This window comes from Galeopterus variegatus, unplaced genomic scaffold (genome assembly GCF_000696425.1).
Source record: "Galeopterus variegatus unplaced genomic scaffold, G_variegatus-3.0.2 Scaffold36, whole genome shotgun sequence".
Lineage (NCBI taxonomy): Eukaryota > Metazoa > Chordata > Mammalia > Dermoptera > Cynocephalidae > Galeopterus > Galeopterus variegatus.
Genome location: NW_007726147.1, coordinates 779,990 through 800,632, shown reverse-complemented (window position 1 = coordinate 800,632; position 20,643 = coordinate 779,990). Strand labels below are relative to the sequence as shown.

Genomic DNA, 20,643 nt, shown 5'->3' with positions numbered 1-20,643 from the left:
TCTGTTACAGAAAATTAAACTATATTCGACTCTTCTCACTTTGATTCTGAACTGTAGATTCTTAGCTCTCATTTCTTCCAATGTTCTGGTCAAGAACATTTAGCAAGGTTTTTAATGATGTTTTAACGATGTTACCAATTTTATCTGCAAATGTGTATCATTATATATCTCTGTTGAGTAAAGAGATGTGAGCGTTCCATATTAACAAATTGTTTATTTTCTTGAATGGTGCGCTAAGAGATTGGCTCTAACTAATGCATTGTGAAAGTACCATGGCAAGAAAGAGAAAAAGAACATATTGAAATTTTATGTTGTGACTTAAAAAAACACCGGCTTGCCTACCAGCGGTCGTGTTCATTGATGGAGAGTGGATTGGGGTGGGAAGGGTGCAGAGCTGCGCGGGGCTGGGAGGCAGCCTGGGATGATGGGGCGAGTTGCTCCCATTCTCAAAGAGGAAGGGGAGGAGGCTGCCACAGCCCTCCTTCCGGCAGCAGTATCCCGTAGAAGCTGCTGCTCTCTGATTTAGTATAAAGGCAGGCAGGCTGTGGTGCGCAGAGCCTGTGAGCAGTGACCCCGGGGGCAGAGACACTATCCCAGGCCATGCCTGAGAGATGGAAGCCCAGGATGACCGGGGCTGCCGAGCCAGGAGGAGCACCTACTTTAATGTCCATGCAAATGTCCAGTAAGAGTAAGAATATTTCTTTCCTTAGAAGATTACCTTGCATTTAAAGTCTTTATGATGCCCGCCTCCCAACTTTTCTGTGTATTCTTCTAAATCCAGCCCTGTCAGTTTGACCCTGAAGGTGTACCAGAAGTGTAACAATAATCTTGAACCCTATTGTGTGTCTGTATGTCATTTGGTGTCAAATGTTACCTGTTTGTCTGAGGGCAGTATGGGGAGATTGCTGTTTCAGGGATCAGGAGTCCCACAGTGTGACATTGGGTCTAACATCCCTGGTCTTCAGGCTCCCTATCTGTAAAATGGGGTCATCTCTGTGGTTCTTCCCACACCCCAATCTGTGTATCAGGGCCAGAGGACAGTCAGGTGTCCCTTATGTTGAACCAGGCTGATGACCACATCCCCATGAGTGACCCTGTCCAAGCCAGGGCCTGCCAGGAGCAGCCTCCCAAGTTGCGGAAGGGTGTACCTGCGGCTGATACTCCTGTGGTAGGTCAGGTGTGAGCCTGAGAAGGGCTTAGATGGGTAGGGAGGAGGAGAGACAGGAAATGGCTGCGTCATGAATGCCACGTCATCTGAGCCGAGATGACTGTCCCTGGGCCTGAGTTCCAGATGCAGTCAGCTGTCACAACTTCCTGCCCTGCCACCCTCGATTCTTTCTGTCCTTTCTCCCATGATAAAAAACTTCACATTTCTGACCCAATGCCTGATGCCAGGGTGAGAGGGCAGAGGGCAGGACAGCGTCAGTCTGACAGGAGGGAGTGACCTGCTAGGGTTTCTTACAAGGGAGTTCTTAGAGAAAAGATGGTTCAATGGCTAAATGAGATGCTGAGGTCGAGGACTGCAGTCACACCCGTGTTGATAAACAGAGTCCGCCAGTGTACAGATCCTAGCTCCAAACCGTAGAGGACCCAAGCAGTAGCACCAGAGACCTTGGGACTCCCAAACACTCTCAGCAGTGAATGCCCTAAATCACAGGTTGGCAAACTTTTTCCGTAAAGTCCACATATAAAATCCTTTAGGCTTGTGGGCTATTAGGTCTCTGTTGCAACTACTCAGTTCTGCTGTTGTAGTACAAAAGCCGCCATGGACAGTAGGTGAATGAATGGTGTGCCCGTGCTCCAATAAAACTTTATCTATTAAAAAAAAACAGGTGGTAGGGCCGGCCCGGTGGCGCACTGCTACAGTGCGCCGCTTGGGAAGCGCGGCGGCGCTCCCGCTGAGGGTTCGGATCCCACATACAGACCTGCCGCTCGCTGGCTGAGCAAGGTGCAGGAGCAACACCGAGGGTTGCGATCCCGTTGCCAGTCCCGGTCCGGTACGGGCGCGACACTGAGGGTTGCGATCCATTGCCAGTCACAAAAAAAGACAAAAAGGAAAAGAAAAAAAAAACTTTATCTATAAAAAAACCAGGTGGTATATACTCAAAAGAAGTGAAAGCAGGGGCTCGAATGAATATTTGTACACCTGTGTTTATAACAGCATTATTCACAATAGTCAAAATGTGGAAGTATCCCAAGTGTCCATCAATAGATAAGTGGATAAGCAAAGTGTATATATACACAGTGGAATATTATTCAGCCTTTAACAGGAGGAAATTCTGACACATGCCACAACATGGATGGACCTTGATATTATGCTAAGTGAAATAAGCCAGTCACAAAATGACAAATGTATGATTCCACTACATGGTCAGATTCCAGCTTCCTCTGCAGCTGGCTTTGCAGGGGCACAAGGGTAGCCTTGGCTGGTGTCCTCTTCTCCCCTACAGTGGGAATGGCCCTACCTAGGCCCTCAACACCCATCATGGGATGGACATAAGAGTCCACGCAGATGTGGCACTGACCACTACTGTCCCCAGAGACAATTTGCCTGGTCAGTGCTATAGGGACTGTCCGTTCCTTTCCTGGACAGCTTCTATCAGCCCAGAGCCTGTGGGCCATTGCTAAGGATGGTCATGGCAGCCCAGAGGCAGGGGGCTGAGTGGCTTTGGGACTGGCCTCAGGAGCAGTAGCTGCCTCTGGCCCGGCTCAGCTGCCCAAAGGGCATGTGCTGCCCTGAATGGCTTCCAGGGCCACTCTGACATGGGCCTGCTAAGGGTCAGAAGCTCTGCAATTATTCCATTCCCTTGCGAGCAAATTTCACTCAACTCTTTTCCATGTCTCTAAATGGGAATTGACTTGAATGTGCCCAGAGCTAAAAGACCAAAAGTTATGTAACATCTCCCAGGGATGGTGGCAGCTCACAAGCAAACATGTTGATTATACACTGCTGTAAGTTAAGACTCCATGTTTGCCTCTCTCGCCAAATAACTGCTCTAGCATGCATTAGGAGGAGGCTTTTGACACATGCAGCAACTAACTTTGTTGAAGAAGTGAGCAAGGTGACTTATCTGTAGGAAGAGAAATAAAAGTGCTTCTGTGTAAAATAGGGTGGAAATAATAATGAGGTTTATGATGGCAGAAAAATATCTTGAGGTAGAAAATGAACTGAGAATCAGAATTGCAGAAAATCATTTATCAAGTGCTTACTACCTGCCAGGCACTCTGCTAGCTTGTGCACACACATATATATCTCATTCAAGTCTCGGAGCAGCCCTTCAAGGTGGCAGTTATTAGTCTCATGAGGAAACTAAGAGAGAGTATGCCCTGGTCACCCAGCAGGAAGGAGCTGAGTTAGGTGCAGACCTAGATTTGACCAAAATCCAGAGTGTCCCAGACCCAACGAGGGGAATGGAGGAGCCTTGGAGAGGAGCCAGAGAGAGAATCCCAGCTCCCAGTACCAGTCACAATTTGCTGAGCACTCACTAGGTTCTGGGCACTAAACTTGGCACTGTACAGATGGTACCTGTTTTGATCCTCATGACTATCTTGGTATTCAATGTTGTATGGTTGTAAGTAATAGCAACACACTGAAGCAAGCTTAAGTGAAAAAAGAGGTTAGTTATTTCAAGGACAAAAGGGTGTTTTCTAAACCCAAGAATAAGAGACAGCCAGACTGCCCGGATTGCTGGAAAGGAGAGCTGAAGGGTAGTAACTAGGCTGGAGGGCTCTCTGTTGCACACCTGCTTTATCTTCTTGTGCAAAGATGTGGAAATGGCCACTCACAGCACATCCGAGTCCCTCCAGGTCTCTGCCTGGGTCATTTGACTCTATTGTAGTCAGTCATATTGGACAAAATAGTTGTGACTGAGGTGGGAGAAGCCAAGGGGTTGTTGTGAGTTGGGTAGACTTTAGTCCTACTTAATTCCAAGGGGTAAGTAGTTTTATCCCCATTTTGCACATAAAGAATTGAAATTCACAGGGGTGGAATATCCTAGCCCAAGGTTACATGGCTAGTGGTCACCATGGCTAATGGAGGGCGGGGAGGGTCTGAAGACCTATGTTTGTAATCACTGCATATAACTGCTCTAGAAGACAATTAATCTCAAGGCTACTCTTTGATTAAAAGCTGGAAAAGAAACCAGGATGGTGTAGCCTGAGAAGGCTCACTTGAGAATCTGTATAATAATATGAGTCCATCTTTGTTTTAAAAGCTCTTCTTTTGAGGGTGGTGACCAACTAGCAATTTTCTACAGTCAATGAAAGTTAGAAGGAGGAGCAGGCCTCTGAGAACAGGATCTCTGTGCTCAAGGGTCATCAGACATGAGGGCCAGCCATGCTGCAGGTGGGCCAGTGAGAGGCAGCCCTCTTTGAAGGCCAGGGGCTGGGCCACCTGGCTTCTCTTGGTTCTGTCCAGCCTCAGACTGAAATATGTCCTGACAAACTAACCCTGGCAGTAAATTGGAACACCCCAGGGGTTTGGATGTTCTCATCTGACCTTTTCACAATCTCTAAACAGATGGATTTGCATGTTTTTTTTGGCTCTCTTATTGCACTTGAGAGCGAATGTTCATTCTTAGATATTTCAGTTTACCCATGGGGTGGAGAGCATGGAGTTTGTTTATAAGTGAATATTTTGGTGTAGACTTGGCCAAGGTAGTACAAACTTTAAATGATATTAATTTACCACAAGATTTGGGAGTGTGTGCTCCATTGGGAATATTACCTAGTATTGTTTATCTAAAAAGGAGTATCTAAATTCGCCTTCATGTTCATGAACACTGAGTAGCCAGAGGTATGAGTAGGAAGCCTGGTGCCTGGAGAGTATGTTTCCTCCAGGAACAGAATAGCCTCTCAGATCAGGGGAATATTTTTGTGGGATGGAAGATTTTTGAAGCTGTTATAAGATTGTACTAATTGATGGTATTTTGCTTCTTGTTTTGCAGATTGGATACCTGGAAGATTACTACCATTTTTATCATAGCAAAACCTTTAAAAGATCAACATTGAGTAGTAGAGGCCCTCACACCTTCCTCAGAATGGACCCCCAGGTACAGATGGGCAGGGTACTTTCCTAAGGGCTACAGTGTTTGGTTTGTGGTCCTAAAAATGGCCGAGTCTGGATTTTAATGTGATTCTAGATAGACATTAGTTTTCCATATCTACTTTGAATAAAGCAAAACAGATGTGAAACTCCATATCAGACCATCTAAACGCTCTAAATATTTGGGTCCCTTGTCAGACCCCAAATTATTGACTCAGAATTTAAATTCTTGACTCTAGTTTGAAGCAACAATCACATGCATATAGATCTTTAGATATTTTAAAGATTAACAAAGTACACAATAATTACAGAAGATACAAGGGTACTTCAAAAAGTTCATGGGAAAATAGAATTAAAAGATAATACAAATCTTTCCATGAACTTTTTGAAGTACCCTTGTACATATGTGACTCTTACCCATAAAGCAAAAACACTAGGCAATTCAAGCAAGTGTTTTAATAATGAAATTAGAGATCAGGCAGATGGATGTTTTTGTGGCTGTCATAACACGTACCTTAATGATTACTGTGAATTTAAAAACTGGGGCAGTAGATGTAACTTTTTTTTTCTTAGAAACTTATGTGATCTTTGAGATTAAAACACATGTAATTTGAAAAGAGGCTAACATTTTAAGTTTTAATATAATTCTTATTATTGGGTGGTTAATTATGCTTTTTTCTTATTAGATTTGAAATTATTATTTGACAGCAGTCAACAGATAACTTGGCATAACTGAAAATTTAATATGGCCAAGTGAGTCTTTGAGTTTATTCGTTCAATAGGTATTTTGGAATACCTGCCAGGTGGCTGGTTCTGTCCATTGAGGGCCAGTGGAGCTGGTGGTGGGGCTGGCAGAAAATGAAACAGGAAATAGAAAAGTGGGTGATATGTCATGACAGTGTGTGCCGCGGGGAAATGTGGTGTGGACAGAGCAGCAGCAGCCGATAGGGGTCCGATAGCAAGCCCCACACCTGGGTGGCGCGAGGGTGCTGAGACCTTGCACCGAGGGCTTGCCGCTGCTGTTCCCACACCTGCCTCCTCTGCAGTGCGTGAGCCACTTGGTTTACTCATTTTAGGTGTGTTTAAAGAACTATTTTCAGTATGGGTGTGAGAGCAAAGTATTCCCAGTAATCTGTTGTCTCCTTGAAGGAAACAGGAGGAAGGACAGACTTACTAGGCAGAGGCTGTGGCAGTTAAATCTTCTCAAATAAAAAACCCTTTTCACAGAGCTTTCTAATAAGCTCCTGGCAGGGCTGTTAGCAAAGCATCCTGCCAGCAAAGAAGAGAGAAAACGTAAACAGCCTGGGTACCTCAGCCCTGCCTGGAACTTCCACGGGATTGGCTGATTGTTTCTCACAGTTCCAATTAAATTTTCAGCCCCAGGGAAAGCACATAGACATCTGCACCAGTTATGAGTTTGCAATCACAACTAAAACATGTCTGTTTAAATTAGTCTAGTTTTAATGCACACCAAATCAATTAGCTGTCAGTCTGACTAATATTTACTTTGCCTGGTCATTCTGGTTAAATATTTGGCAAAATGAGCTGTTTTATTTAAGTATCTAGTGTTATCCTTTATTGCAGTGCATCAGAACATTCTCCTACATTAGCGAAGTGTTTTTGTGACACCTTAACATCTGGAGAGTTGTGTAATTAATATTATTAACAGAAGGAAAAGATGATTTAATATTATCCATAGACACTGGAATGCAAAGTCATCATCGTGTTTGAATGACCAAACTGGAAATGAATGTTATAGGGCTTAGAATAAAGTTCAATCGAATGCAGATGGTATTTTATTTTAATTAGCTCCAGTCTCTATTGTATGAAAGTGCTTCAATAAGTGATGAAATTTACAGTTCACTGCTCCGTCACGTAAAAGCTGATAGAGTGCATGAAGGCACTTAAAAAGTTTCATGGAAAAATAGAATTAAGATGATACAAATATTTCCATGAACTTTTTGAAGTACCCTTGTACATTAATTAAAATAAAACAAAACATAAGGGGTGAAGGGAGGCAAAATAGCAGGACACACAACACATTTATGAAGCACCTTTTTGCACTGACCTAGCAGCAGAATTGTGCAGTCATATTTCCCTTATATTCTTAATTACCTTTACTTGATTTTTTTTTTTTTAAACCACCTTTGAGAAGGGCCATTTTGCTGGAATTGCTTTGTTGATCAGTCCTGTCCTTGGGAGAGCAGCCCAAGTGTTCTGAGTGTGCCGTATCAGTCACTAGGTTTTTCCAAGGGTTGTCATTTAAGCAAACTGAAAGCATTTGTTTTTAACTTTTCCAAAAGTCTGGAGAAGGGTGGATGAATAGCTGAAAAGTCTTACAAATTTTTAAAAAATTACTTGTTCTGATTGCATTCCAAGCTGGCTTATAGTTAGATGTTGCTGCCTGTGTCTTCCAAACCTTACATTTTAGTGCAATGAGTCGGTTCAGCCCTTTCCTTCCCTTCAGTACTCAGCCAGATTGATGACGGAAATGGAAGGATAAAGATATTATTAGGGAGGCCCTTGCCGGCTCCTTCCAGGGCAGTGGGAGCCTTTGGTTTGATGCTTCATTTCAGTGCTTTAAAGCTCAGAAGTTGCAAAATGATTTCAAGGACCAGAGTAGGCACTCTGTTCTGGAGGATGGGACTTTGCCCCCAGAGTTTAATCAAAGCTCAGGTTTCTCTCCAGCAGTGATGCAACCTTTAAGCAGTTCTTTCCATTAACCACAGATGGAATTTTATCTGACAGTTTCGTGCACTAGAGCCATTTGAAGTGCAAACAAACAGAAAGTTCCTGGCAAATAAAAGCACATAGACAGTAAGTGACCAAACTGGTCTCAGGAGTTGATGAACTGTGTAATGGGGGGTAGGGGGGTGGTGACTGGGACAACCATGACAAGATGTCTTTTCACATTTTCAGCACAGCCAACTGGTTCTAGTGGCATGGCTACTGTGAATCGGTAAGAAGTGTGAAATTTTAAAATATGCTTTAGAAGAAAGCGTTTTATTATTTCACCTGCTCACTCGGCACTTCCACTTAGGTGTCTCAAAGACGTCTCAAAGCAAACTAGCAAACTCTTCTCACACCCAACTCACCGCCTCTGAGCCCACCTCTGTCTCAGAGAGAGGCACTCACTTGTGTTCCAAGGCCGGAGCCAGCAGCCTCCCCTCCCCCACACTTGTTCCACCTCCTGTCCACAACTCTGCCCTGCCATGGCCTGATATCTCACCTTTGGCCAAGGTCCTGTCTTCTCTTGCCCCCCCCATCTGTTCTCCATGCTCCCAAGGGATCCTCCAAAACACACATCTGGCAGCCCCACTGTCCCTTAGGGTGTCCTACTTCCACCTCTCAGGCCCTCCTTGGTCTGGTCTCATGTGTCCCCCTGAGCCCCGGCACACTGGCCTTTAAAGCCCTCCTCAAATGACCTTCACTCTTTCCCTCCGAACAGCCTCTTCACAGAGGCTGCTCCACCTCCCCCTGCCACTGGGAAGACTGCTCAGAGTCCTCAAACCGGGCTTGCTCTTCCCCGCAGTTGGGTATTTGTATTCTAGGCTTGGTCCCAGAGTGGGAGCACGCGGCAGTGTTTGGTAGGAATGATGACCAATTCAGTTTGCTTGGGATCTGGTCAGTGATAGAGAAGGGGCTGGCAGGGGAGCTGCAGATGGTCCCTAGGAGGCCTGGATCGTCAGGCTCAGAAATGTGCTCGGTAGTTCAGAACCGAAGGAGAGACCATGGGAAGGTGAACTGCCCTGGTCCATGGATGCACCAGGGGAGAGGTGCTCATAGTTCAAAGCCTGCAAGTCTGTCTCTTGCCAGTGCAATATAAATTTCTGGAGGGCTGCCACGTCTCTCTTGTTTTTACTCCCTTACAGGTCCAGCAGATACCCAGAAAATAGTAGATGGATGCTTAGTAAATGCTTATTGAAATGTGTCTCAATATTCACAGATTAGGTTCACATAAGCAAGTTATACCTGTTATCACTCGCTTATGAACTTCTTTGTACGTAAATACTTTAGAAGTAAATTGTGGCTCACCTCGGTTAAATTATGATAGATACTGTAAAGAGAGCCTGGATGAACAAAGCTGTGTTCTGTGTTGCCGAAGTAAAGGGACTTCTGCTAGTGTCTGGGCCTTGGACATGTAGACCAGTGTCTGACTCCACTAGTCTATTAGTTTGCTAGGGCTGCCATAACAAAGTATAGGTTGAGTATCTCTTATCCGAAATGCTTGGGACCAGAAGTGTTTCAGATTTTAGATTTTTTTGGATTTAGAATATTTGCAGAATAAGTACCAGTTTAGCATCCCTAATCTGAAAATCTGAAATCAGAAATGCTCCAATGACCATTTCTTTTGAGCATCATGTCAGGGCTCAAAAAGTTTTGGATTTTAGAGCATTTCAGATTTGGAGTTTTGGATTAGAGATGCTCAACCTGTACCACAGACTGGATGTAAGAAATTTATTGTCTCACAGTTATGAAGGCTGGAAGTCCAAGATTAAGGCATCGGCAGGGCTGGTTTCTTCTAGGTGTCCTGCAGATAGCTGCATTCTCCCTGTGTCCTCACATGGTCATCCCCCTGTGCGTGTCTGCGTCCTAATCTCCTTTTGTTGTGAGGACGCCAGTCAGATTGGGTTAAGGCCCACTCTACTGACCTCATTTTAGCTTAGTCATCTCTTTAAAGACCCTGTGTCCAAGTGCAGTCACATTCTGAGGTAATGCGGCTTAGGTCTTCGACATAAGAATTTGGGGGGACACGGTTAAGCTCATATCAATATGTGAAGTTCAGCTCTGGCTGCCTGTTCTGTTGTCTGTGATTGGAAGCAGGTGATGGGCAGCGGGGAGAAGGATACCTTCTGTTCCTTTCAGCAAAATAAGAACTAACTTACAAATGAATGAATAGCTTTAATTGCCCAAAGTACTTTCACACCCACCGTCCCCTGTCCAAAATGGGTGCAACAAGCACTGTCATCTCTCCTGACTGTCATGTCCGGCACATGTCGTTTGGCTTTGACGGAAAGAATTCAGGAAGTGGTCTCCATGCTGTTTCAGTTATGGCTGCAGGTGTGCAAGTGGGGAGGGAGCCGGGCTCCCAGGTGTCTTGGTGATCTGGGGGGTGGTAGGTTTCTAGACTGAGTTAGAATATCTTTTATTTTTTGGTTCCTCCAACTTCTCCTCCCCCTCTTCTACTGCTGGGGCTCACTGGGTTCCAACCGTGCGGTTGCCATGGCAGCCCTGCCCCCCCCCCCCCAGGTGATACAGTGCACACCACAGGTGGGCTTGAGTGTCTCCCTGAGATGGGCTCTGATGAAAGCCCTTTAACCATCGCTTGCTTGTGGCGATGGTCCCCCTACCCTCCAGGAAGGTAACAGCAGGGGTATCAGTTCCTCACACATGGAAAGCTCTGATCCACTTAGACCTCTCTGAGCCTAGCTTAGTTCAGTGGTTCTTAACCATTTTGGCATCACAGGCCCCTTTGAGAAGCCGATGAAAGCTTGTCCTTTCATTCCTGAGCCCTGGGGCAAGATGTACCCATCGTAATTCCCCACTCATTCTGTGCCCATGTTAACTGCCACCTGTCAGCGGGAGGAGGGCTGCCCGCACGTGGTGGGGTGACATGCGCTTGCCCTCTTTTTCTTTCTTTAAACCCACCACTCAGCCTTCTCCCTCAGCTCTTCAGCCGGCTGAATGTCGGCCCAGCCAGCTGTTCAGAGTAGTCAGTGTTGCTGGGAATTGAGATCTAAGCATCACAGACTGCTGAGCGCAATGGTCCTTGGAGATGGACTAATCTCAGCCCTCACTTTTACAGGTTGGAGGGTAAGGCCCAGGCAGGGCACCCAGCCCATCACACAGAGAGAGCGAGTGAGTGGTTTATTTTCTGTTTATTTTCTATTGTACTCCTGGCGCGACTGCTCTCTCCTGGAGAGGGCTTTGTGACTTTGTGGCTCCTGGATGCAGGGTCTGGCCTCTGACTTCCTTCACAGATTTGCACTGCTCTGCAGTCAGGGCTGGTTGACAGCACAGGGAATTCCCCTTGTCCTCCTTCCAGAGTGACAGCAGAAATTGTTCTTCACTTTGATGAAGCCAACAGAGAAAGAGGAGAGAGAGCTTGCAGATCTGTGTCCCTTGCTCTGGATACAACTTGGCATGGAACATAGAACCAATACAAAACCAACTGTCAGCAGGCCCAGCTGGTTGGCGCTTTAAGGAAGGGTAGCAGCTCAGTGCAAATATGTGCCTTGAGGATGTGTGGGACCTTGAGGAGGGATTGGGGAGGGGGTCTCTGTGAATGCCCTTTGTCACCTTAGCTTCATCTCATAGCCAAGACTCTGGAGCCCCCCTTGTAGGAATCTCCAGCTTCTGAGAACTTCTGGGGCCCCTCTAGCATGTGTGGTCTTGAAAGTGTGGGGGGGCTTTGGGTAGAACACAAGCAGGATTTTGTGCTCTCTTAGTGACATTGGCTCATGGGAGAAAGTTTCAAAAACCTCCTTTTGTCACTTGTCACACCCACAATTGATGTGTTAGATGGGCTTCAGGTCAGGCAGCGTGCCGGTGGCCCACAGAGAAGACGTGGCCAAGGCTCCCCGTGGCTGCCCGCCAAAAGGACAATTGGACAATATTTACAACTCAGTAGCGTGGATAACCCATGACATCTGTGGGCCAGTTACTGGGACCCTGACAAGGCTCCTCTTGGGTCTCTGTTTGTTTATGTTACCTCTTTATGAGCATCTTTAAATTTTACCTCATCTTATCTACAAAAGGATATTCAACAGATGCCCAATTTTAATTTGATTTCTCAAAAAGAAAGCTGGAGGCGCCATGTGCTACAAAAGAGCAAGTGCTGCTGTGCATGTAATCTCGAGAAGATTGTGAAGTCTCCTCTGTGATTGGAATTCTCTTCCCCAGAGCAAATAACTTTCTATGATAAGTAGGCTGCATGTTTAGCAGGAAACATACAAACAGAGAATGGGTAAAAAGAAAAAGGTCAGAATGAAGTTTCATTTTCAAAATATGACTGCAAGGAAATCAGGACACCTTATATGGTTTGCAAGGAGATATAATATGCATTTGGGCAAAAAGTGCATTTGGCAAATCTTGCTCTTGCCCCAGATTGCTTACAGTTGATCGTCCACAAAAGTTGACAAATGCTGTCTATAGTTATTAGAACCCAATTGCATTTTCTACTCAGAAGTATGTTTTTAAAAGTCTTCATATTGTGGTAGCATGCTTATAATCTGAAATGTGTTCATATTTATAATCTTAAATGTAACTTCATTCCTTGATTCAAGAAACATTTAGTGAGCTCCTACTGTATGTCACACCTTGCTTGGCACACTGAGATACAACGGTGAGCGAAACCCAGCCTCTGTCCAGGCAGAGTGCACGTGGGGGGCAGGGGAGAGAGCAATCATGGCACCCCAAATGCATCCAATCACAGACTGGGGCCAACACTAGAACAGGGAGGTGTGGACAGGCCCTTACCTCTGACAGAGACAGTTTGCTTTTTCATTAAGAGGACAGTACTTTAGTCCAGCAAATCTTTGCTGAGCAAGTACTTGTTACAGGGCAGGTGTTTTGCTAAGAGTCAGAGGGACAGGGTGGTTGAGACACATCCCTCCAAGGGGAAAGATGAGATTCTAGATAGATAGTGCCCACGTGCTGGGGTGAAGGCAGTGGTAAAGATAAGTGCAGGGGTCACAGGAGCCTGGAAGGAGCCCCGCCCTGTTCAGCCTGGATGTCAGAGAAAGTGTCCAGGTGGTGAGGGTAAAGGATGGTTACAAGTTAGCCCAGTGACGAGGGGGAAGGGGCTTTCAGTGAGAGGGCTCAGAGACACCCAGCATGGCGTGTAGGGATGCTATGAGCAGCCCAGGCCCGCTGGGTTAGGAGGGGACTAGGCTAGAGAGGTCTCGGTGGCTGCGCAGGGTCCCATGGAGTGGCCGGATTTGGTCATGTGGCTGTATTTCCCCTTCCTTCAATCCAGTATGAAGGCTTTGAAAAGCGAAAAATTCTTCTCTTCATAAGAAGGTTGAGGACCCCCCTATGAGAGTTCGACTCTTACCGTATGCTTGAGGCCACAAAAATGTATTTTATCTAGCCCCAGGCTCACTCATTCTCAGGCATACTTGGATTTAGGCCTTATTTTCCAAGTTGTTTATCTATGGCCTTGAAATGTGAATCAATGTGTACTACTGTCCCTCCCACACGCGTTTTACAAAGAAACAGTCTGAACATCCCATGTAGAAGTTGCAAGGCATGTGGCGAGTAGACTGTGATTGGACCTTCAGGATAAAGTGACAATCCAGGTGACATGCCAGGGAGGCTGTGACTTCCCATTTGCTCTAGCCCTGCAGGAGAGTAACAATACTTCCTATCTTTCACAGCATCTCCCGTTGCTTTTCCTCATAGAGACGGCGACACGCATGAGGTACAGGGGTCTGAGAGTCAAGTCTGTCTCCCACCCTGACTGCACCGGCATCACCCTCTCACGACCTCCCCACTGTTTGTACTTTCTACAGAAGAGCTGATTTCATGAGTAACATGTGCTTAGACATCTGAACTGTGTAGCCCTTTATTGTAAAAGCATCACCATTTACTTAATTAGAACCCTTGAACATGCCTAGTAAATGGTTCCTCTTTAGCAGGGACAGGTGCCAATTCTGGTTGATGGGAGAGCTACAGGTCTGGTTACTTGGTTCTGGGCCATTGGTGCATCGCTAGCTTTCCAGGGCAGCCAGGTGGCTCCTGTGTCCCAACTCAGGAGCATCTGAAACAGGGCTTTGCATCCATGCTGGGGATGGAGGCTTGGGCGCCTTGGTCCTGGACAGGGACCAGGTGTATTTATTTGTGCTCAGCTTCCCATAACCTAGCACCAGGCACATAATACATCTTTGTTAAGTGAGCCAGCTGAGTGAGTGACCACAGGATGCCCACTTTGCAGAGAAATCAGGGGAGGTAGACCTGGAAAACAGCTTGTGCTTTGTGATGGGCAGGAAGCGGGAAACAGGATCCCCATGTACATTCCTGGGGATGGGTGAGAGCAAGGCAGTGATTTGAGCCCAGAAGAAAGGGCAGAGTGCCTGCCTGCTAAATCAGCCTCTGTGACTGTGCTGGCCACCTGGATTCCATCTCCATAGAGTCGGGACCCAGAAGCCCCCATGCCTGGCAGATAATCTATTATATTCAGTGCCTGGGTCACTGTCAGCAGTCCTGTTAGTGGGGAGAGGGCTGTCTGAGACCACGCCAGAGGGAGAGCCCCAAACTGTGCTGCAGACCCTGTGCTGTCACAGCCCACCTTCCAAACTGTGTGTTAGTGTGGGATTTTTACCCAGAGCCCAGCAATGAGTAGGGACCAGGATGCCCATAATCTTTCATCCTGCTACGGAAATATTTCCTGACTTTTGGCAACATGCTAACTGGTTTTGGAGGAATCACCCACTCAAACTTGGAAGAGCAGAGTTAGCCTCCTTCTCTGACATTAAGTGTCGCCTGGTGGGCAAGCTGTCAGAAGGGGCTGGATGGTATTAGGATGGGTGGTGAGTACAGGGCTGGCAAGAGGGATGGAAACAAACCAGGGAGCTTGGAGCCATGAGGGATCTACTCCTGTATTTTATAATAGGATGCTGAACAGATTATGAAGTATGGTCTTAGGTATTTTATGCTAGGAAAAAGCATTCTAGTTCAGGCAGTAATATATATGGGGAAGTTGCAAATTGCTGTCAGTGGGTGTCATGAACAAAATATCTCTTTTTATAGTTTTATTTTCTGTAGAAGTATCTATCAGGGGTGATTATAAATTATCCAGGACTTGGTGCTGAGGCTCTTTTTACGTGTCTAGCCCAAAATTGATTTTGAGCTCTTTGCAGCATTTCTAAAGAGCCCAGCCTACTGTGTTTTATAGACAAATCCCATTGGTGGTGGGACAAACTATGTCACTTCTTTCTAAGCATTTTGTCCTATACACCAAGGATGCCTTTGAGATCAATCCCCACCCCTAAATGTGAGGCTGTGTATGGGGGTGTTCAGCTCTTCTCCCTCAGGACAATGTGGGGAAGTTGAGCTAGGAGAGAAGGAAGGGAAATCTCACCCCTCAGCCCTTGGGTGCCTCTGTTCCCTACCTGTTCAGCTTCTACAGCTCTGTACTGTGACAACCCTTCTAGCTTCCAGAAACAGCCTTCAGGCCACCCTGGTCCCGCCCACCCTTCCACCTTCCTCCTCCTCTTCTATCCTTCCACATGCCAGCCCATGCCACCACCTCCAGGCAGCCCTCCCTGTTGGGAGCTCACACGACACTGTTGTCTGCTGGGTGGGATCCCAACTACAGTGCAGACTCCTTGAGAGCAGGGCTGGTGCTCATTCTCACCCTGCCCATCTTGGGCCCCAGAGCTGAGCTGGACCCCAGCTTCAGGCAGGACTGGAGTAGGTAGGACCAGCGCAGCAAGACTAAAGCAAGTGTTTCTACTCAGGGCCCATGAATTCCTTTCTCCAAGATTCCTTTACAAATGGAAAAGCTTTTTCACCTTGAAAAGAATGTGCACACATGGTACTAATAATTGCTAAGTGCCCAGCAGTGGTCTGAGCATGTTATATGTACTTGTTCGTATACTAACCCTCACAACAACCCATGATGACCCCATTCTATAGATGAGCAAACTGAGGCCATGGAGGTTGACTGACTGCTCCGTCACCCAGTTGGTGAGTGTGGGGCTGGGTTTTGAATCCAGGCAGTCTGGTTCCTAGATCCCTGCTCTTCAATATCATTTGTACTGCCTCTCAAACTTTCTTCCTTGACTATGAAGGCAAATCATGCTCATTGAAAGAAATTTATAAAATCCTGAAAGTAATTTAAAAATTTTAAATTAGCAGTAACGTTACTACCCAAGAATTGCTGCTATTAATATTTTGCTATATCCCTTTCTAGATTTTTCTCTGTGTGTTTTGTTTCCATGTTTTGAGTGGCTGCCAAAAATTCTAATATACGAATTATCATGATTTACTTATTTATGTCCTTATAGTAAAATTACATCCGGTAACAATTCGACCAATTTCTTCTCTCTCTTCGTTTATTCCTTTCCTGTACATGTATTTCCTTTTTCTTCAGGTTGAGGGTCACCAGGTGATATACTGAGGTCTTTCTTTTTTTTAGTAGAATGACTTCAAAAGCTATCAGAGTGGCATTATTTCCCCCTCTACATACACAAGCTAGTTCTCACTTCTCAAGCGTAGTGAAAATGTCCCCTTGGAACTTACCATCCAAAACATCTACTATAACACAGACATTCATGCAAAAGGAAACCTGTAGCACCTGCAGAAAGGCACGTAAAGTCAGGACATCACTGTTAAGATAAGTAGTGGCTGCGTTTCTTCCTGGCAGGTGAAATGGCTCCAGCAGCAGGAAGTGAAGCGCAGGGTGAAGAGGCAGGTGTGGCGCGACCCACAGGCCCTTTATTTCAACGACCCCATTTGGTCCAACATGTGGTACATGGTGAGTAGGACATGGGCCTCTCTGCCCTGGGCACTTGCAGTGCTGTGTCTCTGAGATGGGTGAACTTCCCAACAAAGCTACATTTGCATGACAACTCCAGACAAACACACTTCATCTTGAGTGTAAAACCCCTACTTCAAGGCTATGCAGCATAAGCTTTCCTGGGAATTTTTCCCAAAATGATTTGCAAGCCCTGGGGGTAGGGATGCTCTGAGTAGGGCCAGCTAAATGGTAAAGACCAGACCCTGGACAGAGCCCTGCAGGGAGATGGAGAATGATAGGCAGTACAGAGAAAGCAAGGGGCGCCTTGTTTACTCTTCTGGATCTGGGCGGGAGGAAGATGACTTCTGCTCTGTAAGGCCGGGGCAAGGGTTCCCCTCCTTTACGTGCAAGTGCAAGCTCCTCTCTGCGGAGTCACAGTGGTGTGTCTGTTCTGGGTTGGGATTGTCCACATCGGGGGGCTTTGTGTCTTCTGTTGCACACAGCATTGTGGAGACAAGAGCAGTCGGTGCCGATCGGAAATGAACATCCAGGCAGCATGGAAGAGGGGCTACACAGGGAAAAACGTGGTGGTCACCATCCTGGATGACGGCATAGAGAGGAATCACCCCGACCTGGCCCCAAATTATGTGAGTCAAGCCTTGCAACTGACATGCAAAGATACTCAACTGGCCTGATTATTAAGTAAATGCACATTTAAAACAACAGTAAGGTGCCATTCCCCACCCCTTATCCCCTGTTAAATGAAGCAGTGAAGAACACGCTGCTGGGGAAGGTTGGGGAAACTAGCATTCTGCCAGCAGCCTTTGTCCTGGTGCCAGGGAGTGGGGCTTGGCAGAGGGATTCGTCCACATGTTTGAGGAGCCCCACGTACATCTAGGAAGGACACCTGAAGGACAGGTGTATGGAGATGGTCATCATGCAGACATTAGCAACATGAAGTTACAGGGTTAAAACATGGGCTCTGTACCCACACTGCCTGGGCTCCCATCCTGGCTCTGCGACTTGTTAGCTCTTGCAACTTGAGGTTCTGGGCAAGTTGCTCAACTTCTCTGTGCCTCAGTCTTACCACCTGTAAAATGGGATAATAAGAGGACTGCTATCTCATAGGGTTATTATAAGGATTACATGAGTTCATAAATGTAAAGCAGAGAGCCTGGCACATAGTAAATACGATAAGTGTATTTACTAGATACTCTAAGGAACCTAGGTGCCTAACAGTGGTTAAGTAAACCATATTGTATCCACTTGATAGATAGTTATGCAGCCCTTAGAAATTAGTTTGGAAGACTATGTCAATAGCATCAGAAAGCTTTTATGATATGTTTTAGAAGGAGGATACAAAATTATACGAATACTGAAAATATCTGGGCTTTGGTTGATAACAAGGTGTCGATGCAGGCTCATTGATTGTAACAACTGATGTGCGCTCCGCTCCGGTGAGGAGTGTTGACAGTGGCGGGCTGTGCACGGGGGACTGTATGGCAACTCTGTACCTTCTGCTCAGTTTTGCTCTGAACCTTACACTGCTCTAAAAAATAATGCTTATTCAAAAATAAAGAAAAAAATTATAAGAATATTATTATAAGTATGCAAATGCAAACATACATATTGAAATATAAAATTAAGGGAACTCTGAAATCCTCAACAGCGTGGATGAACCTTAACGATGTTATACTAAATGAAATAAGGCACTCACGAAAGGATAAATACTGTGTGATTTTACCTATACGAGGTGCTTGGAATAATCAAAATTTATAGACAAAAAATAGGATGGCGGTTTCTGGGGGCTGGAGGAGGGGCATGGGGAAGTTAGTGTTTGATGGGGACAGAGTTTCAGTTTCACAAGGTGAAAAGGGTTCTGGCCATGGGTGGTGGTGATGGTTACACAGCTATGGTTGTACTTAGTGCCCCTGAACCGTGCACTTAAGAATGGTTGAAATGGTAAACTTCATGTGTATTTTACCACAGTAAAAAATGAGTATGTATAAGATGAGAGTTAGAGCAAGAGAGAAGCCCTGCGTGTGGTTTTCTCTGTTTTCCAGTAGAGATAAAAATAACCTGGGCCGGCCCGGTGGCACACTGCTACAGTGCGCTGCTTGGGAGCGCGGCGGCGCTCCCGCCGAGGGTTCGGATCCCACATACAGACCGGCCGCTCACTGGCTGAGCGAGGTGCGGGCGTGACACCGAGGGTTGCGATCTGTTGCCGGTCACGAAAAAAGACAAAAAGGAAAAAAAATAATAATAAAAAAATTAAAAAATAACCTAAAACAGGCTCTCGTGTGCCCTGCTTCTCACTCACTACAATGTCATTTCTCAGGACCCCTATGCCAGCTATGATGTCAATGGGAATGATTACGACCCGTCCCCGCGATACGACGCCAGCAATGAGAACAAGTATGTCCCCGTCTCCTCCTCCTATTCCCCTCACCCTCCTTGCAGGGTCGCAGCTGCGCTTCCACGCGGAGTCCTGAGGGCGATGGGCAGTGGCACTGTGGGGCTCACCCGAGTCAGAAACCACGCCCGGCCCAGCCCGGCCCGCAGGCAAAAGGTGGCTGCTGTGGGTTTAGCCTCTGCCTTTAGGGAGGTCACCTCTGCTCGTCAGCTAGAAATGGGCATTTGACAAACATTGTTCCTGTTTCCAACTGTGTCGGAATGTCTTAAAAGAATAACCCTTAAGTCTAGCAGTCTCTGCGACTGGCTGTGCTAAGACAGCAATGTGGTCTACTTGAGAATATGGGTCACATGCCTGAGCTTTTGTGCCTCCGTGTGTGACCATATGAGCCAAGAGGAAGGGGCATGCTTGATGCTGGACAGATCCAGGCTCGGCTGCTGGCTCCACCACTTATTGGCCATGTGGCTTTGTGCATGTGTCTTAGAGGCTGTTCCATGGAGGTGACACTCTTGCCTTACAGGGTTTTGGGGAGGGTGAGTGAGATGATGCGGGTGCTCAGGAAATAAAGGCTGTCATTGTCACCTTCATTTTGCAAATGAGGAAGTGAGGCCCAAGAAAGCAGGTGATTTGAACAATGTGAGGCAGCCCTGGGGCTGGTCCTGGACATTCAGGTACTGTGTGCTTGTCCTTTCTCTGTCTGCATGCCCCATGCCCCATGCCCCATCCCCCATGCCCTGAGCGCTTACCATTCTTCCAAAAACAGTTAGAGGAAATTATCAAAAGCCCTTTCTTTCCTCCCCACTATTGACGCTTGCCAAGGTGTATCCTCCCACTGCAGTATTTTTTAGTTCGTGGTGATTAGATTCCATGGCCTGCCAACCAATGCCACGCAGTGCTGTGCAGGAAAGCTTGGCCGGCTGATGTGTTTGAATAGATAGCTGCAGAGCCCCAGCCTCAGGGCTGCTTTCTCTGCCTCTCTCTCCAAGGTGCCCTTCTCACACTGCAGTGAGGATGCCTGGGGCAAAGGGGTCAGTCTCCCGGCCACATGTCCAGGGCGGGACAGGGAAGAGGAGTGACCCAGACACCAGGCAGTGACCCGTGAAGGGCGGAATTGCCTCTGGCATGAGACATTGAGCTCTGCATTTACAACCCTGGCTGGGGCTGCACGAGTTCCAGAGAAGGGCGGGTGCCCCCTTCTCAAGGGCAGCGGGTTCTGGACTCTCTTTAAGCTGTAAATTTGAATCAATGATTCTCTTCCCCCGTGGACTCTTCTCAAAGATGTGCTATTAAAAGTTGCCCATATTTTGACTTCCACTGGAGGCATTGACCCAGTGTGGCCCGTTGGAGAAAGGGGTCATTACTGAGGAAAGCAGTTTGTTTTTCTGGTAATTTCCTCCTAGTCCCTCTGCTGCTGTTGAGCATTCAGTTTAGCGTGTTCTTCCTCAGCTCCTGCTTATGTGGCTGTAGAAGTGGGGGCGGGCCGTCCCAGGGCGAGCATGTGTTGTAGGTGCAGAGGACAAGGCACGAGTACCAGTTTGCTCTTTCTTTCGTCCTGTCGGGTTCGCGGTGACACTGCACCTGTACGTGCTGGGTGACACAGAGCTGAGGCAGCATGGCCCCGGCCTGTAAACAGCAATGGCAGTGTGCCAGCCACAAACGCCAGGAGCGGGGAAGCAGGGGGCCACGGTGCTGGGAGCAGGCACCCCCAACTCCAACTGGGGGGTC

The 20,643-nt window shown here is 46.8% G+C and overlaps 1 protein-coding gene across 1 annotated transcript in view; it reads left to right on the top strand.

Annotated features, from left to right (window-relative positions):
- Window positions 1-1,054: 1,054 nt before the first annotated feature.
- The window catches only part of PCSK6 (proprotein convertase subtilisin/kexin type 6), a 136,367-nt gene continuing 116,778 nt past the window's right edge, over window positions 1,055-20,643 (top strand). Inside the window, exons 1-5 of the mRNA XM_008571193.1 lie at window positions 1,055-1,168; window positions 4,947-5,051; window positions 16,413-16,523; window positions 17,009-17,152; window positions 18,844-18,920. Coding sequence (XP_008569415.1) covers window positions 1,055-1,168; window positions 4,947-5,051; window positions 16,413-16,523; window positions 17,009-17,152; window positions 18,844-18,920 — 551 coding nt within the window. The remainder of the gene's footprint in view (window positions 1,169-4,946; window positions 5,052-16,412; window positions 16,524-17,008; window positions 17,153-18,843; window positions 18,921-20,643) is intronic.